General features: G+C 36.5%; 2 protein-coding genes across 6 annotated transcripts in view; both read right to left on the minus strand.

The window, feature by feature from the left end:
- Positions 1 to 625, minus strand: part of LOC122088869 (photosystem II repair protein PSB27-H1, chloroplastic-like) — a 5,712-nt gene extending 5,087 nt beyond the window's left edge. Inside the window, exon 1 of one of the 2 annotated variants that reach the window (XM_042658227.1) lies at positions 17 to 625. In XM_042658227.1, coding sequence (XP_042514161.1) covers positions 17 to 530 — 514 coding nt within the window. In that variant the 5' untranslated portion in view covers positions 531 to 625. Of the gene's footprint in view, positions 1 to 14 lie in introns of both variants that reach the window. The other variant, XM_042658226.1, reaches the window with a different exon arrangement.
- A 777-nt stretch (positions 626 to 1,402) lies between these two features.
- The window catches only part of LOC122088868 (54S ribosomal protein L24, mitochondrial-like), a 22,741-nt gene continuing 2,615 nt past the window's right edge, over positions 1,403 to 21,528 (minus strand). The window contains exons 1-4 of one of the 4 annotated variants that reach the window (XM_042658223.1): positions 15,641 to 15,875; positions 13,137 to 13,213; positions 9,195 to 9,472; positions 1,403 to 2,140 (exon numbers count right to left, since the gene is read on the minus strand). In XM_042658223.1, the coding sequence (XP_042514157.1) occupies positions 1,678 to 2,140; positions 9,195 to 9,391 (660 nt within the window). In that variant the 5' untranslated portion in view covers positions 9,392 to 9,472; positions 13,137 to 13,213; positions 15,641 to 15,875 and the 3' untranslated portion in view covers positions 1,403 to 1,677. Of the gene's footprint in view, positions 2,141 to 9,194; positions 9,473 to 13,136; positions 13,214 to 15,280; positions 15,413 to 15,640; positions 15,876 to 21,528 lie in introns of those variants that run through there. The other 3 variants (XM_042658222.1, XM_042658225.1, XM_042658224.1) reach the window with 3 other exon arrangements.

A 21,528-nucleotide genomic window follows, 5' to 3' on the forward strand; every position in this document is an offset into this window, starting at 1 on the left:
CTTGCTTTCTATCTACCTCTGAGTAAGGCTTTCTCTGCAGATTCCATCTCTTCTAAGATCCTGGCCTTTCGCTTTGCAGGAATGGGAGCTGTAGGTCCAAAGCTAATATAATGTCCAGAGACAGCATTGAGGGCAGAGTAGATATCTCTGAATGAAGCTCGACCCAACAATGCTTTCTCCCTCCTGTACTTGGCCACCCATGAATTTGAGGTCTCTCTCAGCTCAGCAACTGCATCAGCTACATTTGGGTCACTTTTATCTTTGGTAATGGTGCTCCGTATCTTGTTGATTACCTCCTCTGTCTCCTTGACATACTCTTCATCCGAAGCTGCTGTTGCCGGCGAAACCGGAAAAACCAACGACGGTGATAGGATACCGGCTATCAAGCTGACAAATTCTCGCCGACCCTTCTGTGGAATCGATGAAGAGGCATCGGAAGTGATACTAGTAGTGGTGGTGGTGGATTTGGGTCTGAAACCTGCAAGTGATTTGAGTTTGCTACTGGGTGTTATGAGAGTAGGAGAAGACATTAGTATTCAGTCTTTACTACTAAGGAGAAGATATAGAGAGAAGATAACCGAAGGGAACGGTTGACAGAGAAGTTTGTTGCAGAGAGGGGAGAGAAGCATTTGTATGGAATGAGAAAGGGATTTATAGTTCGCCACGTGGTCTTATCACCTTATCCAAATGATCCAATAAAATGTTGCTTCTGTTATATACCTATCTTTTAAGGGTCTACTCAGCTTTCACCTTTCAATGACCAATCAAAGACTAAAGAGTTTGGGGACCTGCTTTTAACCTCTGCTGAGAGCCACTGACTATGTGTTTGGGCCTTAAGACCCGAAAAGACCCAGAGACAGTCCCCACAGCATTGGATAGAAGTGATTCAAATGCAAGACTGGCTTTATAGGGGCGCTATACCATAGTTTTAGGTATCAATGTCCTAATTATAGAGGCCAAAGCAATGCAGTATCTCATCTCTTTTGGAATGATCCTGTAAAAAGCCCGGAAAAGGAATTTAGTAACAGGCACAATCGAATGCAGAAGTCATTCAGAGTCCTGGAAGATTATAGCAGGCACAAGCCTGACATTTCCACTCCTCCTAGAGAAGAAGCAAAGCCCCTTTCATCTGTTTGGGTAACGTTACCTATTGGGGCCCACGCACAGCCAATTCTTTCTTGTCAAAACCCTGGCTCAAACCCTGAAAACTAGAGTCAGTTCTCCAGCATCAAAACATCTGCATTCTCATATGCACAGCTAGAATAGAGTTAATATTTCTATACAGAATTTCTTCTTTCAATATAGTTCTAAGCCATTGCCAGTAACCTATCTGCTTTACCTCATGAAGGCTATTAACATGTATTTCTAATCATACATTGGGAGTTGGCACCTATCCATCATGTAGGCCAAAATTGATCCAATCATACTTCCAACAGTTTTGGGTAGTCAATACAAGCAGGCAACAAAGCAGAAACAGAAAATGAAGCTTGGCTTCCTGTCCTTTATTTAGCCTGAGAGAGAAATACTAAAGAAAATTGGAAGGGTAAGCACCATCTACAGGCATAAAAGCCAGTAACACACCCGCAATTGACCACCAAACACTTAGTCTCAAATCCACCACAAAAGAAGGAAAAAATATGGGATAAAAGCAAGGACTCATTGGGATAGTTACTACCATCAAGTATTTGCAACCATTTGCTCCAGTGTCTGATCTATTGTTCCTTCTTCATCTGATGCAGTCCCACGCCCATCCTCTGAAGCATCTGATTTGCCTTCCCCAATCTGCTTTTGTTTACCTGATGACATGTAATTCTTCCTTCTAGTTTCCCTACGAGCTGCCCTCTCAGCCAGTTTCAGGTCTTTGAAGCCCTGCTCAAACTTGGCTTCATCCTCGGGAGAGAAGAATACCACATCCATCTCCCCAAGCTCTTCATACATCTTCTCAATCTTGGCCTTCCAGAACAGTCCCATATCTGTGTCCATCTTCTGATAGGGTGTCTTCAGCAGGTATTCGTCAATTCCACCTGCCTTGTCAATGCAGCGGAGTGCATGGGTGGTGACCTTGACACGAATGTGTCGATCAAGTATGTAACTGAAGAGTCGCTTCTCTTGTACATTTGGCTTCCAGTTCCGCCTTGTCCTGTCACCAACATCACAAGAAAAAATTTCAAGTACAATTACATACTTTTATCAGAAAAATGCATTAGTTTAATGACTGTTTAAACTTAACTGAATAAATGCCATTTTCTTAGTGCAACTACTAAAATTTACCCATTTTTGTGAAATTTGTATGCATTTAACTGGTTTCTGGAGATGACAAGAGTTGATATATTTGTGAAGCTTTTGTAATTAATTAATTCTAAACAGGAAAAGCTTTTAGTTGGAGAATTTATTTCAGTTTAACAAATATAAATGTTCTCATTTTATTTTGACCTTGTCAGAATGTTCTTTCTCACTATATTGAGTATTGACTATCTTCCCTTTTATTCTGTATTATCATTTGATCTGTTATATTCTCATGGGGCTTCTGATTTACTCTAGGAAGAAAAACTCAGATATAAACCTGGATATGAGCACCTAAATGAGCCTTTACACAGGCTGGCCTGGTAAAATGTTATTCTCATGGGGCTTCTGATTTACTGCCAGCATGAGACAGTTTTAAAACTCACAAGGTCTGCATTCTGGAGGGGAAGATAAGAAGCTAGGGTTTTGGGTTTAGAGGAAGATACGAAGCTAGGGTTTATTGTGCTTGTTATTCAATTAGGGTTCTCATTTATTTTCTTGGACATACCCCCAATGGATTATAGTTTTTGATGTTTAATTATTATTATTTTTTTTGTTATAAGATTATTCCTGTTCTCTATTTGGGTTCTTTTTATACTTTATCTGGTCTGTCATTGACTAATAACTGAATCATATTACGATCTTTTGCAGGGAATTTTTTTTCTCAAACTCTTACCCATTAAACACTAGCTACAACTTCAAGCGGGAAACCGGTGTCATTTTATCTTTAAAACAAAGGGCCCTTTACAGGGAGGGAGTGGGGAAAAAAGGTGAGAGAGAGAGAGAGAGAGAGAGGTTCACAAAGTTCTTATTTCTCTTCTGTCCACAACTTCTGCAACCGAAGAGATCCATTTCGAGAAAATTTCTGAGATTTTTTTACAGAACATTTTCACGTTAAAGATCGCTAGAATGATACGATTTCATCCCCTAACCTTTTCCTCTGCTTTCTAGGTTTCTTGGCCTTGTCTCAATATGCATTGTGATGTATATGGATAATTCGGAATTCTGAAATCTGTAGCTATGCATTTCCTTGGTTTTTTCTTCTTTTTTTCTCTCTCCAATTTGTGTGAATCTGGATATGCTTGAACATTTGTATCACCAGTTAGTTTGCTCAGTTTTAATGGCATTTAACCAATTTTCTGATGTTCATCTTATCTCAATCCACTTGAAATTTTAATTCCCAGATCATTCAAAACCCTTCCTCTGTTAATAGAATATTATGGTAAAATGTTAGATTCCAGTCATATGATTGCCTTTCACCATTTGCTAGTAGTAAGGAAAGAAGCATCCAAGGCCACTCTGAAAGGTGCTCCTCTTTTAACCATGTGAGTTAGTTGTTCGAGAGATGGTTCTAAGCCTATAGCTTTGTAAGACCAAGTGATTGGACCGTTCTCAATGCTTCCGTCAATGCCATTGCTTCTGAATGATCTGATCTACTGGAGAAACAGTGTTCTCCACCTACTAAAATGAAAATCAAGTAATGAATGTATGACAACCATCTAGAAGCTCCATGGTTGTCCCTTGTACCGAAGGCAACATGACAATTGATAATAAAGGTCCCATTGGGGATCTGCATTTTAAAGACACCAACTCTTACTGATGTGCTTTATAGATTGTCCAGCCAAGGGTAGTTTCTATTTCTGAAAAGAGTTTGATTCCTCAGAATCCAGATTGAATGAGAGGCAGAAGCCACCATAGCGTGGATCAGTTTTTATTATCTTTGCAGAGGGCTCTATCTAGAGATATTGATTTTAAAAACTGGATGACAAATTTGGTGCTTGTTATGACAGCTGATCCCTAATATAGACCTATGCCATATTCATTTCTTCAAAGAGCAAGTCCAAAATAAATGATCTTGGTTTTCCATTTCAGCTTTGACAAAAGGGGCATTGTGTTTCCTTGTTCATAAATGGAACGTGTTGTATAACTTGATTAGCAGGTAACACCCCCAAGCTAGTAACAGATACTTGGTTTTTGGTTTCTTGAATATGTGATAAAGAAATAGGTTCCACCATAAGAAATAGGTTCCACTTTATTAGCTTTTATTTAGGAAGCTAAAGGGAGTTTTGATAGACTTCCCTAAGAATCCTTATATCTAGATGGAATTTTTTTCACAAGAGATTCATTTAGATGAAATAATTTGTTACTCTATAGAAGAATATCAAAATATGTGCTCTTAAGGAATCCAACAGCTCTTTACCTAGTTTCTTTTGATTGTGATAGCTGTATTTCTCTGTTCTAATGGCATTTCCATTTGCATCTGTTCTAGATTCACTTTGTGCTTCTTATTAGTCGACAAGGAAAAGTCAGGTTGACAAACTGGTATTCTCCTTATTCCTAGAGGGAAAGATCTATGTAAATTCTGTCTTGCTCTAATTGTGGCTGCAAATACAGTCAATTAAGTCATATGTACTGCCTTGGATCATTGACTGGGAAACATGTTAAAGATTCCAATTTCCCCAGTGACCTTGGGTTTCCTCAGACTTCCAATTGCCTCTGATTTGCTAATCAAGACGGTATTGTAAAGTGATCAAATTGCTCATTCTCCTGCTTTTGTTCTTACTATTTTAAATTTTTTTAATGCACTCGTTCAACAATATGGAAATTCTTCTAGTTACAAAGTTTGTGATGCAGCACAGGCTAGATTTATGGATTTTCTAAGGCTGAACTACCAAAAAGGTGATGGGTAATAGAATAGCGTTAAATAGTCTTTAGATGAAAAGATGATAGAAACAGAAGGACAAAGAAGCACTTTTATGTGACTAAACACTGCCAGTGAACTGTAATTTTGAAAATAAGAAGAAAGAAAAAGAATAAGACCTAAAAAAAGGGAATTATCAAAACTCTATCAGTAGGCAATAGAGAGAGAGAGAGAGGTTGGGAGGGTAGAAAACTCAGCCCATCTTGACCTGTGACTAGCTTATCTACTACTTCACCAAAATTCAAATCGAATCTATTCAACCACAAAAACTATAAGTGTTTAAGCCCTATTCCCTATTTTGCATTCTCATCTTAAACCTGGTCCTTTCCAATCTAATTATATCTCTTCCAAGTTGGGCTCAAACAACTACCCCATCAATTTTTCATTCACAAGCACATGTGTTAGTCAAGCGAAATATTTTCTTTATTTTTTCCTTGCTCATATCAAAGTAAAAGAATGCTCTGTACTAGAAATTAACATTGAGTAGAGATATTGAAGTATGATGCGAACACATCCATAAAGTTCTGAGTGCTTACCAATTTATCGCATGGCCATTAAAACCAATAGTTATTGTTTCTGATTTCCAATCATCATATAGAACACAATTTTTAAGAATCAACTTGAACCAATAACCAGAATTCACAGTTCATAAACCCAACATAATAGAAACGAGATAGATTTTAGTAACCACCAGTAGTTTCCTATTAACAGAGATCAAGCCCCAACTTGGATCAAAGGCAGGGTATAACCATCAAATAAGAACCCCAAAATATCTCAGCTCTCTCTCATAGACCGATTTCCTTTCCCAGCCCCCACCCGATCTCAGCTCATGTCTTTCACTCTAATGTTGGTTTGAAACTGGTAGATGGTTTACTTATTTCATCATTTTCTTTGTATCATTCCATTTATTGTGTGAATCGTTAAATTTTTATTATAGACCTTAGCTAACATGGTATATGTAGGTAGGTATGTCTTTAGCAAAAAATGGAAGAGCACATGGGGTACTTCCCATGAGATGCTGGTTCGAATCCATCGAGACTTCATAGAAAGAATTATAAGGTGTAATATGTGTTCAGGTCTACCATGGGCACAATGATTTTATTTGATTAATATGAAGTATTTTTTTGCTTCACCTTCCCATAAATTGTGGTCGATTCAAACTAATTGCATTCTGCATAGCAAATGGGATAGACTTTAGTGAAATTAATCTAGCTATCCTTGCCATTGCCAGCTAGAAGAATAATAAATTGGTATTATTCTGATGTAAAGAAAATAAAATTTATAGCAGAAAGAAGAAACAATATCGTTATAACCATAACATACTGAGAGGCATCCAACCTCACCTTCTCCTCCCTAACCCCATGAGCCATATACTTAACCAAATTTACAACCTGTCCAACCTGGCACTTTAATACATGAGCTAAAATTGCCTCTATAAGACCCTACAACACACACATAAAAAAGAGAGTTTAAAATGTAGTGTGGCCAACTGACAGAAACATGGGAACCAAATAGTTTTTTAGGCAGATTCAAGATAAATCCAACTGATAGAATCAGGGTAACCAAACAGTTAATCTATCAGGAATATGATTCCACATAAAGTCACTCTATGGAATTATGTCCAGAATCGATACATGCACCAACAGAATTACCGAACCAAACACACCCTAATAGATTCCTTATCTGAATCAAGCTGTGGTAATATTACATGACCTTTTGAAGCTTGTGGTATGGAATGAGATACTTTTCCAGTATTATCTTCATCCTTGCTGCCTTCTTTATTTCTCAGCTGCTTGTGCATGTTTTGTTTTCTTAGGTTTACTACAAGAAGCAACAATCGAGGGAACTAGCTCGGCTAAATGGTAGATTGCAGGAAGAGAGCCCAAGCATGTCCCCCATTAATAAAGCAGCGATGAAACGAGCCAAGACAGGATGATAGCCCCTATGTTCTAGTTGAAGACATCCCTGCTTTGGGAAACTACACTTGACATGATCCCTTAGACATTAAGGGTACGTAGGTAGCTTGATAAAGCTATTTTAAAGTTCGGTCATTTCAATCAAAATAAACAAACGCCATGCAGTTCAAAATCAAAATTCAAATCCAAGTCAAAATACTCAATGCAAGGAAAGAAGTAAACTAGATCAAAGCCTACTCTCGGCAATCAAAACATCTAATTTAAGCAGCTGGATAAATCATCCAGTTTCTTCTGCAGCTTTGCAATTCTCACCTTTAGAAATCAAAATGGTGGTATTGTCATTATCCTCATCAACATTCTCACCCCTGGCCCAAGGTCGTTTAGAACTTGACGAACTCAATGTCCCCTTCCTAACTCACGTAAACCGAAAACGACCTTAGGAGAAATGCAAAAGTTTAATGACTGTTTAAACTTAACAGAATAATTATCCACTTTAATTAACCTAAAGTCAAAATAAAATAACAAAAGAAAAGAAAACATAAACTTAGGCTTTCAAAATGTTGGAATTACTCACTACTGAAACTAGTCAAAAAATAGTCAATTTTCACCAATTATACACGAAGACACTACCTTTTCTTGTTCTAACAATTGTCACTATCCTATTTTTTTTGATTAATGAAGAAGGATTCCTACATCAGTTATGTAGTATATAAAGCTAAATGACCCTCAAACTATATATGAGGTAGCTTAGATGGTGGCCAAAATGGCTACACATGCTTGCCGTGACACTAGTGCGGCATTTTTTATTAATAAAACCTTGAAAATTCATTAGCTTGAAATAGTTGAGAAACAATGTAATACATTGCTGAAGTGGACAATGGGCACCATTTAAATGAACAATCCAGCAGGTCACCTATCTGATTACAATCTGGGTTGGCTACATCATCCCTCCATGGGGCCAAAAAAAGACCTGCTAAACAAACAGCCTTGGAACATAAGAAAGAAAAAGAGCAATTTACTTCCCCCTCCCCGGTATTTTGCTTTTATTCCAACCCCTTCCCCTGAGTTTTCAAATATTCCACAGACCTCCCTTGTTAGTAACACTGCTAACTGTTAGTTGTGGATGTTAAAATACGATTCTACCCTTCTGCCTTTAACAACTTATTCTTTTTCCCATTTACCTATCCCTACACTCATAACCCCCAATATGAAACAAATAAAAGGAAAAAAAAAAAACCCTACAATTCCATTACCGAACAATAAAACGGAGAAACAATCAGAGAAAAGAGCTCAAAAAAAAAAAAAAAAAAAAAAAAAAAAAACCCTAACTGTTGGGAGATAGACTTGAGCACCGATTAACCATGCGAAGAGCAACGTGGCTCGCTGGATTTGCCGTAGTCTCCAATTGCCGTCCATCGCTACATTGCTGCGTTGCTTGCCGCAGGTTTGCCGTCGATCGCAAGTTCCAGTTCGCCACTCGATGAGCTACTGCAGACCTCCGCTGTTGAATGTATTTTGAGAAGAGCAACACGGTTTGCTGCGAACTGCTGCAGCCTCCAATCACAATCATCGTCGCCGTCCGTCCCTCAACGCATTGGTTGACGCTCGTCGCAGTTCGCCGCTCGTCGAGCTGTTGCCTTGGTCTACTTGCAAGTGAGAGACGAAAGTGAAGATGGGTTCTTCACTCATCTTCTAATGGGTATAATAGGCCATTTACATTCAACAGGGGTGATTTGGGTATTAAAAAAATATTTTGAAATCTTAACGGACATAATATGACGGAGTCACATTTTTTGTCAAATTTTTCAAAAGACAGGGAAGGTCTGCGGAATATTTGAAAACATAGGGGAGGGGGTTGGAATAAAAGCAAAATACAGGGGAGGGGGATGTAAATTGCTCAAAGAAAAATTTCTCATAGGAAGGTTGTCTGTAAACCCTACGGTGTCATCCTTGAGGACTGCATTTGAATCCCTCCTTCCTCCCCATCCCCCTACCACCCAGCTTTCCCCTCAATAAATATTAAGAAGAAAAAATGATATCGTCTTTCCCCTGATGATTTCTGCCATTATTTCCCCTGGTTCTAACTATTATTTTCCAGGCTGCTATCTCAGTAGATTATTTGGGGTCCTGTTCGGGAGGTGCTTGATCTGAACCTAGGGTTCATTCTATCTAACCCCACCCCCCCAGCAATATCATACAGAAGCCGCCTAAGAAACAAATGAAACATTCAGCATTCATATTTCTAACTCCATAAGATTGGAACCAGGAAAAGTAAAAGTAGAGGAAAAACTAACTTGTTGCCTCCATCTTCGCTAACCTGGTTGCCAAACTGGATATGACGCCCAGCATAAATCCCTCTCTTGGCTCTCCCCATCACAATCTTGCTATCTGGAAGACATTTCTTCAGTGATTCCTTCACTCCTGGTGCCAACTTTTCCTCCCCAACCTTTCGAATTATTTTCTTAAACATCTCCTTCGATCTGAACGCCATTTTTTTTTCCCCTTTTAAGAACTTCGTTTCAGTTTTTTAGCTAGTGTGCTTCTTCTGCAGATTTGATCCAAACAATCACTTCTGTAACGAACAAAGAAGAAAATCATTTATTAAGGTTTTCATAAACAAAACTACTTATATGAAAGGAAATAGAAAATATGAGAGTCAGAATAGACTAGACGAGCCAAAAGGGATTTCAAGTGATGAAGCATATTTACACTCAAAGCATTATGCTAAACAGAACTTGGGTTGGTCAAACAAGCAGGACAAATGCCATGTTCGCGAAAGAAGCCTGAATTGAGGTCGATTGTATTTAACTGAACAGTTACATGACAAAGATTTAGACCAGACCCGCAGGGGGGGGGGGGGGGTTAAAATATTTTTAGTGATACTAAAACTAAAGCTGGTTTCATTACAGGAAAAAAAAAAAAAATTTTGTCTCAACTGGTCAAGCCTGCAAATGATCACCAGTTATTTTACCTAGCATATATAAGTAATTAACTAATCAATGACTAGGTATTGAATAGATTTATTTACAAAACAAAAAAACAGTAAAAACAAAAAAAAAACAAAAAAAAATTCCTAATAGCATCCCTAGTTGTATCTATTACCCTTCTATAAAAGGAGTTGGGGAAGCAATGGTAAAGCATGTTCTAATTTTTGTTGGCCAAATTTACCCTTTCCTTTACACATTATTCCTTATAAGTACCCTTTACTAATGATAAGTAGTTACCCTTTCAATATTTTCCTCTGAAAAAAGGGGAAAATGCTTTTTTATACTAAACAACCATGTCATCAGATAGGGAAAGCTTAACCCACCTTAATGTTAAGTCAATATTTACCAAAATGCCTACGATTACATAAAAGATACCATCTTGCGAGGCATGATGGTTCGATGTTTTTCTATATGGTCCTCACAACATGGTTCAAAGTTTTTCTCTATATGTTTTGCACAGGTTCATTTTATCCAAAAGGCATGTTGTCCCCGCATACTGTTGGGTTGATATTTATGGAAGTACCATTGATCGTGGAAAGATACCATTCCAGTCAAATATTATATTATCTTAAATACAACACAAGGGAAAAGTAAATAAATAATTCCCAATGCTAAAACAAATTGTGTATTAATTTTCATTTTCCACTCCCATCACATTGTTTAGAAGGTGGGATTTGGTTCTTAATTAGCAATGGACAGTCCATCAAGGCCAAAGTTGAACCTTATATGGCATCACCATACTAAAATACCACATAAGAATCAACAACAACAACAACTCAGCCTTATCCCAACTAAATGAGGTTGCCTACATGGATCCGTGCAAAGACAAAATAAGAATAGTGATAGTCAAAGGAAAGAAACACAACAACAGCATTTCAGTAAAATCCCACCTAAATGGGGTCGGCTACATGGATCCTTGCCCACCAATCAGATCTACTCAAGGTCATACATGGGACAAGACTTAAACTATGCATGTATTTCCTCATTACTTCTTCTATGGTCATTTAGGCCTGCCCCCATCTCTTTTACTTTGACCTGAATGACGCAGCATTGAAGACCTACAGCAAAGGAAGGGGAAGGTTGCTGCCTCTCCAGTCTATCAAGTAGACCAAGGAAGCAGCCCCCAGATTTGGGCTTTGGGGGGCGTTATTAGTTTGGTTTATTAAGTGGTCTGGTTCATTGTTTGAACCAGTTTTGGGTTAGTTAACTTGGTTTAATGTAAGTCATGTCTTTGTTAATTCTTAGGGCACAAATATTACTGGTTTCCATTTTCAGTTTTAGTAACTATTGTACCAAGAGAATATTTGAGGTTCCTGAAAATATTACTGGTTTCCATTTTCAGTCTTAGTAACTATTGTACCAAGAGAATATTTGAGGTTCCTTTTTCAGGAACCTACTGTTAGGATGTAATTCCCTCCCCCATTCACCATAAATAAAGCCTGGAGGCTCATTAGGCACCGACAATTTTGACAAACAAATACTTTTCTGCTGCTGCTGCTGCTGCTGCTTCTACTGAGAACTATTGTGTATCTGATCACAGTGAAGGATTGGTGTTCGATCCAACGACTCCTTGAGGCGGGAATCCTAGAGGGATCTTCTCTCCCTATTATTGTTGTCTTCTTCTCAAGTAATACAAGATCTTACTATTGTTCCAAGCATCACAGGTACTTAAATCAGTTTTCTTTTCTCCTTCAGTCCAGAAATCACAGATTTGCTTTGGCAACAATCCATATTTGTCCTGACCAACTAAGCCATCAGTTTTGGGCCTTTCAGCCGAGTTTTGGATTGAAGGTGCCCCTCAACTAGATAGGAACTCGACCCAAAGAGTAGGCCCTTCTGGCCTGTGGTTGCTGAATTAATAAAAATCTCCATAATTTTGTCTATTAGTGATTGTCCAGGACTGAGATCGATAGGATTGTTTTGATTCTTATGGATTCCTTTGATAATGTTTCATAGTTGTAAGTTGGTTTAGACCTATTTCAGTCCCAGATAAGTCCTCTAACTCTGTAGACTGAGCTGACATCCGAAATCCTCTCTAAGGGAATCGACAGTTTTGACTTTTCAGACTTGTCTTCGTCTTGTAATCTGATCTGTTCTCTACTGTTGGTATTTTGTTTGTGGATGTTCTTTGATTGAATCATGCAGTATCTAGACTAGGTTGCCTTGTCACCCTAATTCTACACTACTGAATCAGATCAATCCTCCTCATTAGAGCACCCTCAAGCTTCCGTTGAACATGACCATGCCATCTCAAACAACTTTCTCAGAGCTTATCATGAACTGAGGCAACTCCCAAATCTGCTCTAATATGGTTATACCTTATTTTATCATTCAGAGGTTTGTCACACATCTACCTTAACATCCTCATATCCGCTACACATAGCTTGTCTATATGACGCTTCTTAACCGCCCATTATTCCACCCCATACATTATAGCCAGTAGTACAATTGCCTTATAGAATTTTTCTTTAAGCTTCAAAGGTAGATATTGGTCACATAACACTATGGACATACATCTCCACTTCATCCATCCCACTTAATTATCTATGAAACATCATTGTCTATATCACCTTCTTTATTTATAGTTGACCCTAGATATGTATTATAATTACTTTGTGGTATTTCTCTCTCCTCAATTTTCACCATTTCGTTATCCATCTTGGTGTGACTAAAGTCACACATCATGCACTCCATCTTTGTTCCACTTATCTTAAAACCTCTTGATTTCAATGTTGATCTCCATAGCTCCAACTTAGCATTAATCCTTGTTTTTGTCTCATCCACCAAAACAATATCACCAACAAAGAGCATACACCTCATAATCTCGCCTTGAATGTTCATCATTAAATCATCTATGATAAGCACAAACAAATAAGTGCTTAAAGCTAATCCTTGATATAGCCCAATTGTATTTTGGAACTTCATTTCCTTACCTCTCCCGATTCTCACACTAGTCACCATGTCCTCATACATATCTATAATTAATTAATTATATCTGCACAATTACTCAACAGCATTCTCTTCTCAAGTACATGTCAGATTAACTCTTTAGGGGATCTGTCATAGGCTTTTTCTAGGTCGATAAAGACCATATGGAGTTATAAAAATAGATATGGTGTTTAACAAAATTATCAACATGTCATTTGAGGTCATGTGCAAAGCACGTGACTAACTAATATTTTCAAATATATGTATATATGAGTGACAAAGAAATGATGAAAAAAAAAAAAAAATTCAGCAACAAAGCACCTTGTGATACATTTATCTCTAATCCCTTGAGGCATTCTTGCAATCCTGACACAAGCATCCACTCCAAAAGGAAGAATCTGCTTCCACATAGGAGACCAAGTAATGTTCACGTTAGTTCAGGAGATAATTTAAGAGTTTTATCAAGCAAGAAAGTTAGAAGTATTTGAAGGAAAACCTGCCCATTCTTTAATCTTGGACCCCTTAATCGGTTGAAAAACAAGTTGTTAACAGTCGGATCTAATCAATCAACTAGCCTACACCAGGCCCGTTCTCTAATCTTGGATCCCTAAATCATCTAGTTCTTGTCCGAGTCCTTTGCACTATTGAGGTTCCTATTAGATTTTTGTAAAGTTTTTCCTGTCAACATTCTAACTCAGTAACTCATATATGTTCCTAGCTTTGTAAATGCATTACAAATCAAAATCTTGGTTTACCGGCAATGTCGAGGCCTTTAAATTCGGGTCCCTCCACTTTCTTATGTCTACAACGATTTTTTGACCTTCCATTCTAGTGGTGCAATTTTCTCTCACATCCTATCATTCCACAAACAAAACACATTTTTCAGGTCTCCATATTAACCGATCAAAACCTATGCTCTTCCATCATCAAAATAACCTCAAGAAGGTGCAGTTGTGGTGCAAAAAGCCCATGCTCACTAGGAGGCCTCAAGTTCGAGTCTCTTGGCTGTTACCTTCCCCTCCCTACCTATAAATTAAAAAAAATAATAATAAATAATCTAAAGAAATTATCCTCCCTGTCATTTTGGATATATTACACCTATTATACGACAGAAAAAGAAGAATGTTGATTCTTTGAATCAATGGAAATGTTCCAATCAAGCAGGATAGTCACTTCTGCAATTCGAGAAATAGCATCAATATAGTCCTTACAACTTATCTATAATACAACGTACATCTAACTTCTACTCCGATCTCCCTCAAGTCTTTCACAAAGCTGTATTGCAGTAGAATTGGAAGCATTAAGATAAGAAATATTAAAATTTAAAAAAGACAAAGCAATAAGAACTGCTCATATGAGAACTAAACAACCCAACCCCCTCCCAGTCCCCCCCAAAAAAGAAAAGAATTTTCGCAAAAAGACCTCTATCTTTCAATCCAAGAACTTCAGTTGCCACAGTCGATGGTAGAAAATTATTAAATGGCAGCAATAGGAACTGAGAAAAGGCTATGAGAGGGTAGCAGGATTAAGATTAAAAAGCTTCTACCGGCAAAGTACAAGACATCGTTGTATTGGGCACTAGTGAAGAATGAATTAACATTCATTAATGCTTTTAGTATTTTATTTCTTTCTTTTGATTGTATTCTTCCTTGTCTTTATTTGGATCCATGTGGCCGAACCCATTAAGTTGGGATAAGGCTTTGTTATTGTTGTTGAATTAAATTCACAAGTCAAATTTAACTGTGCACTAGTTCAAGTAATGAGAACAAGCTGAAAAAGGTTCATGCTTGAACATTCACAAAAATAGATATTCAGTGGACAATTTCGTCAAACACCTCCCGATCAACTATTCAAGAATCAACAAAAAGCATTTACACATTGAAGATGCGACAACTATATGAAAAATAAAAATGAAAATATTTAGGAGAGACATCATTTTTGCTCAAGGCTAAAGATAACCAACTCTAACCATTGGAAACAGTATTAATTCATAATCTTTATCCTGATCCTAATACCACTTCATTGCAACCAAATTGAAGGAATCTCGTCTTTGGGTTTCTAAGATCAAGAGATAAATGGGATAATAGACAAGTAGAAATCTAACATCCATTGTTTTCAAGAACACTTAAACCCAAGCTACCTTTACTATTTGAAATCATTTTTCATTCTTCTGGATTTACATTCAAAAGTATGTTTTTGCCAAGGCCGGTTCATTTCTTCAATTCTAATTCTAAACAAGGAAGCAAGAAAAACTATTACTAAATTTGTTAGTAATATATTTCTACCAATGAGTATCAATGTAGATCAATGATTGGTACCGTATCCTGTCATTGTTTTATCATTCAAACAGGGGTTAGTTTTACAGTATAATATAATGCAGAAGGCAAGAAGTTGGGTGAGCAGTGAGGACTCATCGGAATGATGGGAGAAAACATTGCAAGCCGAACATTTTATTTCTGCAAAATCATTTTCTGCGACCCAGTTTCAGTCCACCTTTTCTTCTCATATCTCCTTGAATTCACCTTTGTTTCATCCCTTTATCACTTCTCTTATCTCTTCTACTATTTCCTGTTAACCTATTCTGCTGAACAACACTTGAGAACCCTGTGTCCACACTCTGTTTTATACCAACCAAGAACCCATTTTTCAGCACATTAGAATGATGGGAGAAAACACTGCAAGAAAAGCCATTTTTCAGCTCATCCAAATGCCTTATCAACCAGTCCCTAATCCCCAACTTGATTGCTTTGTTTAACAATTGGGAGAAAAACTTAGAGAAAGGAAAAAAAAAAAAAAAGCATCCATTTCACTCAGGAAATACTTACAGAGAAGAGTAGAGTCGCTGGCCGAACGGAGAATATCAAGGGAGATATCGCCCTCTCGTCGCTGCAAACACCCTTGACTGGGTTTTCAACAACCCACGGGAAGAGAAACGGAGAAGAGGAAGGGAGCAGGGTATCGATGCTCGCCCTTGTTCGCCGGCCACCGGGAACGGAGACGGAGAAATATGGGGCAAGGGGCAAGGGGCAAGGGGCAAGGGGCAAGGGGAGTCCGCGCGGATTTGGTTTTCTCAGACGAAGGGGAGAAGAAGGGGTTTTCTATTTCTGGGTTTTTCTAATCAATCGTCAGTTCAAGATAACGGAATCGGGGTTGGGATCGGTCAAGGTCGATACCGATCCAATCCTGATCCGGATCAACTTGGAAGGACTCACAGTTAACAAAAAAGCGTTTAAAACTCTGTTTTAAACACGTTCTCGTTTTTTACCATTTAAAACACATTTTCCCTAATGCTTCTCAAAGATACTTAAAAAAAAAAAGCAAAAGGCAAGTATTTCCATTTTAAACATGTTTCCCTTTTTTTGCATTTTTTAAGACTTAACTTGTTGAACATAATGTCTACTTAAATGATCATATTTTTCTCTTCCAAACTCGGATTCACTTGATTCTTTCGCAGACTTGAAGCTAACTCAATCACCTATATTTCTCGTGATACGATATCACCTTTAACTCAATATCAATGTATGGATCCCGAAATTGATTGACTAATTGATGCATTTACTGAAAAATGTTTCTAAAGTGATAGACTCCTGATTCAAATTGAACATATATTACTCCAAGAGTGTGTTGACTATGTTGACAACAATGAATAACATCATGACCAAGCCACATTGCTCAACAACACTTGGACATGTGTGGTGTATGAATTTAGAATTGGTAGTGGATGATATTCAATTATATATCATATAACTTATAATGAGACATGAGATATATATATATATATACATTAGTGTTGGATACTGTAGTTATTTTGAACATTAAATGCAAGTATTCATGTAATAATTCATTAATTTATACGAGTATAGTATCTTTTCTTGGCACCGTTTGTTTAAAATCTACATGTTTTAAACTCGTACCATTTGGTTTCCCTTTTTTGCCGTTCGCTGTTTTTTTTTTTTTTTTACCATTTATTTGATCGTATAGTTCAAAATATTTTACTGTTTAAAACTTGCACTATCCGATTTTTATTTTTATTTTTGCTAATAGGGGGAAGGACACAAAATACCCGTCCTTGGGGTTCCATACATATCTAAATATATCATACATATTAGAGAAGAGGTTAGGTATACCATCGGTTTATTGGAGTTAATGACTCAACCGATAGAAGGGTTGGGATGGGAGGTGAATAGGAGACTTTTTCTAAGAGGAAGAGGAGGGAGATAAGATATTGACATATATACTCTTATTTTTAAGATAAGCATATAAATCTGTATCTATGAAACTATATAAAAAAAAATGTTTTTTTTTTTTTTTTCAATTAAACATTTGAACACGCATATAATACACAACAAACATTGTAAAATGCTTTGACTTGGATGAATCACATGTCGTTTATGTATCTATATTCTATGGAGTGAAAATCGTCTATAGCTACTGCACTAGTGCAGTGAATATTAAGTGTCTAGGAGCTCATTGAGGTGCGTGCTCAGATGTTCTTGGTCATTTGATACTCACTACATTTCATCGTTCGCTACAGAAGATGTGGGTTCATATCTATGGACCCATCCGGCATTGTAAAATATTACAATGATATTTAATATCATATTTTACCTTTTTACAAACCAACATTCAAAAAAAAAAGAAAAAAAAAAAAAAAAAAAGACCATTTTGTTTTATGTAACTTTCATGTGGCCAACACCTACCAAAAAAAAAAAAAAAAATTACGTCATAACAAATGGAAAACTTGTATTTTATAGGAAATTAATTTTTTTTTTCTACCTCTTGACATGGAACCAAATAGATTTCTAAGCAAGCATTTTGGTCATGTTTTCGGATAGTTTAAGATGCAAAATCTGGCTCCTCTCTTGAGTGCCCATTACCCAAGTCTTACCCATAACTATTTAGGTGAGTGCCATGTGTCGAGGCGAGGATCCAACGATTCTCAACGTCTCTCTTTTTGCGCCTCTATTAGCACCTCGTATTCAGTGCCTCTTTTCTAGGCATTGGATCTTCATCTGGACAAATGGCGTTTGCCCAAGTAACTATGGGCTGACCTAGGCGATGGACGCTTAGAAGAAGAGCCGAGTCCAAGATAACACTACATGCTTGTGTGGTCACACTATTGCACAGACCAATGCAAGGTTATGCAAAGGCATTTTCAATGTATGTGATGAGGGTGGACAACACACTCTTATACATCCATCTATGTCTTGGCCTACACAGATAAGTGGATGGCTTTCATTTTCCCTCATTGTCACAAGGTATTTTTTAAGGAACTTTTTATTCCACAATGCCCATTCAAATTTCAGAGTTCTCTAACTGGTTAACCTTGCAGAACCAAGTTAACCGGTTTCCAAAAATAATTTAAAAGAATACTAGAAAATTAACACTAATAATTTAACAATTAAAAACAATGAAATCAGCTGGCAAGTCATGGTCTAAATTATTATAACCATTATCTTCGATCATTTATTTTCCAAAATAATTTACAAGAATACTAAAAATTAATAGTAATAATTTGACAAAAACCATGAAATCAGGTAAAGGTTGAAATTATTATGGCCTTAATGGTCCTTCTACCCAAATCCTTGCATAGGCCCCTTTTGCAAGATGGTTTTGCTAACCTCCAAAGTTTGTCCACTGATTTACATAAATACATGAGATGGGATGGCATTAGAAACCCTACACAATAGGAGGCTCAAGGGAAAAAGAATAAAAGTAAAACCATAGAAAAACAGGCTCTATGTCACCCAGAGTGTAGTTTCACTAGTTTATAGGCATTGTATGTGCGTTAATAGATATATGCAGCTTGAGTCTTTTCACGACTAATATGTTACACAAGTTAATTGTGGTTGTGTAACCCAAGGGGGTAGTAGTTGGTGAGCAACGGACTTGGTACGAGCCGTAAACTCGAAAGTTCTAAGTTCGACTCCCACTAGGCATATCTTGAGCCACTCATATGGGAGTGTTTAATGCTCTTCACTGCTTTCAGTAAAAGTTGAGTGGTTCTTATTCAACCCGGGTATCGGTCCATATGGTTGTGGGGTCAATATGGGCCTGCGGGACTAGTCAAGCAGAAGGCATGGATACCCATCGTTAGCAAAAAAAAAAAAAGTTAATTGTAGTTGTGTATAATCGGTATGGACTCTTGAAAATGCCAAGTTTATAGGATATAGGATCTATCTTAGTTAAATATGAAAAATATATTTTATCATCTAATTATATATTTTATCATATAATTATGGATGATAGCCGGGGTCAATTCATCTTAGGTGGTAATTTGTTTTTTTTCTTCTTTTGTTTTTGTTGTCATATATTTTATTTTATTTAATTTTTTCCATTAAAAAAAGAAAAATAAAAAGGAGGTGAATAAAATTTCAAAGATAAGGATTTGTGAAGGCTCAAGATAAATATTTGCTGATGTGCTATAGAAAACGTCAAATCTCATTGATCCAATATTCCCAAATAAGAACCATAGTAAAAACATGTGATAAATTTAATAGATAATGGATTTATTAAAAAAAACAAAATGGTAGAAAATTTATTAATTCAACTTCGTTAACATCATTTTTGGGGAGGTGGTTAGAAACTTATTTCATTATTTGTTATAAATTAAAACAATGGATAATCTCTCCTATATTAAAGCAAAATGGATTAAATTGTGGAATGACTTTGGTGCAGCTATGTTACGGTCTTGCTCCTACACCAATGCAAAGATGCAACGAAAAAGTTCTGTAATCCTGTAATAGCTTATGTACTTCTAATCTAATGTCTCTCCATTCCCCCCCCCCCCCCCCTCTCTTTCCCCAAAATGGCATTTTTCGAGTTATGATACTATCTTTCCATGTGGCACAAATGAGGAGTACAAAAATCTTATGCCTATTTTAAAACGGCAAGCTTTTGATTTTGAAAAGCTTATCCGTACAGTCCACCATTTTTAGACACATGAGTAATAAGTTTTGGTCAACTGAGTATTGGACTAATTATACACCTCATGAATTGGTTTTGTCAAATTTCATGCTTAATTTCAACCAAATACCTTTTCATACATATCTGTGCATCCGTGTATTTTTCATTAATCCTTACAAAAATACTATACATCCACCCTCAATCCTATATTTCTAAAATTTTATTCTGTCACTTGAAAAAAACTCCATTTAAGCTGAAACTTGACGCGCGAATAGAAGACGTAGGAGACCTACCTATCCACAAATTCAAGCCAAGCGGATCGTTTTCCAATTATATATATATATATATATATATACACACACACACACACAAATCCATTCATTTGAGTATTTATAACTCTTTCTTTTATCTTTTTCATATAAAATTGATTTTGGTCACAGGGGTATTAAGAAATACTTGAGATAGGGGAGGATGAAAGCTGACTTGATCCCTAGAATCATTCTTTTTTTAATCTTCGACATAGGCTGAATTTAAGTAAAACCATATAGACAAATGGTTAGTACTATGTTGTCATGTTGTCCCTGCAAAGCACAGACAATTCATATAAATACTTTGAATCAAAGAAGCTTTTGTTGGTATCTATGTTGAGTTCTTCCCAAACCTCCTTTTTTTTAATTACTAGCAGACATTGATGGATTCCAACTAAATAAATTAGGAAAAGTTGAAACGTTCTACGCACCTGATGTAATATCTAATGTAATGTCTAATATGAAGGCTCTGAACCTTCCTATAACATAAGAAGTATTCAAAATCTCATCAGCTCTTGCTATTATTAATCACATAGACATTAACATAATTACAAGTAGCTCCATTGGTTTAGGATCATTATGTGTTAACAATGTCTTCAATTCAAGTGTTCTCACAACTGATTTGTTACACAGATTAAGTGTGACAGCGTGTAACTGGGGTTTACCCTTCGACTAGGCCTGAATCGTAAAGCCTAATCGGTTCAAGGGGTTCATCGTTAGCAAAAAAAAAAAAAAAAAAATTATAATCAATTTTGAATTATTAGATTTCTATTATATTGTTTGTGAAATTCATATAGATATGACAATATCTATCCCCCATATACATTAGATTATATGTGACTATGTATGGCAACTAAGGGTGCTTACAATTTGACAGTGAAATCTTAACTCGAAAAATTTTCAATATGTTCAAAGCACCTTTTATTGGTTTGGATGAATTACATATGACTTAGTATCTATGGGACGCACCAAGCATTGAAAATTTTTACAATGATATTTTATTTTATTTCATATCTTGCCTCTTACAAACAAATATTAAAAGAAAAATGAAAAAATTCAAATTTCTTATGTAAAACTTTCCTTTTTAAAAATTTTATATCTCTCAAATGGAAACAAACACAGCCTTCACCTCTCAAGTCTAAACAAATAGTAAAATCCTATTTTATAAGAACATTTTAATTTTTCTATCTCTTTACATGGAACCACATAGAGCTTTAGAAAAAATGGCTTTCTAAACAACTATTTGGCTTTATTTCATAGAGTTGTCCCATCTTTGCTTTTCTCAGTCAAATCCCATTAATTAATGCTGCACCTGCACATTTGTGTATTCCCGCCTAGGCAGTACATATGAGCAAATGATTGGAAAAACTATGGAAGAGCTAAGACTATGTTTGGTAACGTTATATAAAAATGCTTTTAGAGTTTTTTATTCTATGGGAACGAAAAAACAAAATAAAGCATTTAGTGCATTTATGGTGTGTTCTATTTTTTTTTAACAA

This window comes from Macadamia integrifolia, chromosome 9 (genome assembly GCF_013358625.1).
Source record: "Macadamia integrifolia cultivar HAES 741 chromosome 9, SCU_Mint_v3, whole genome shotgun sequence".
Classification (NCBI taxonomy): Eukaryota; Viridiplantae; Streptophyta; class Magnoliopsida; order Proteales; family Proteaceae; genus Macadamia; species Macadamia integrifolia.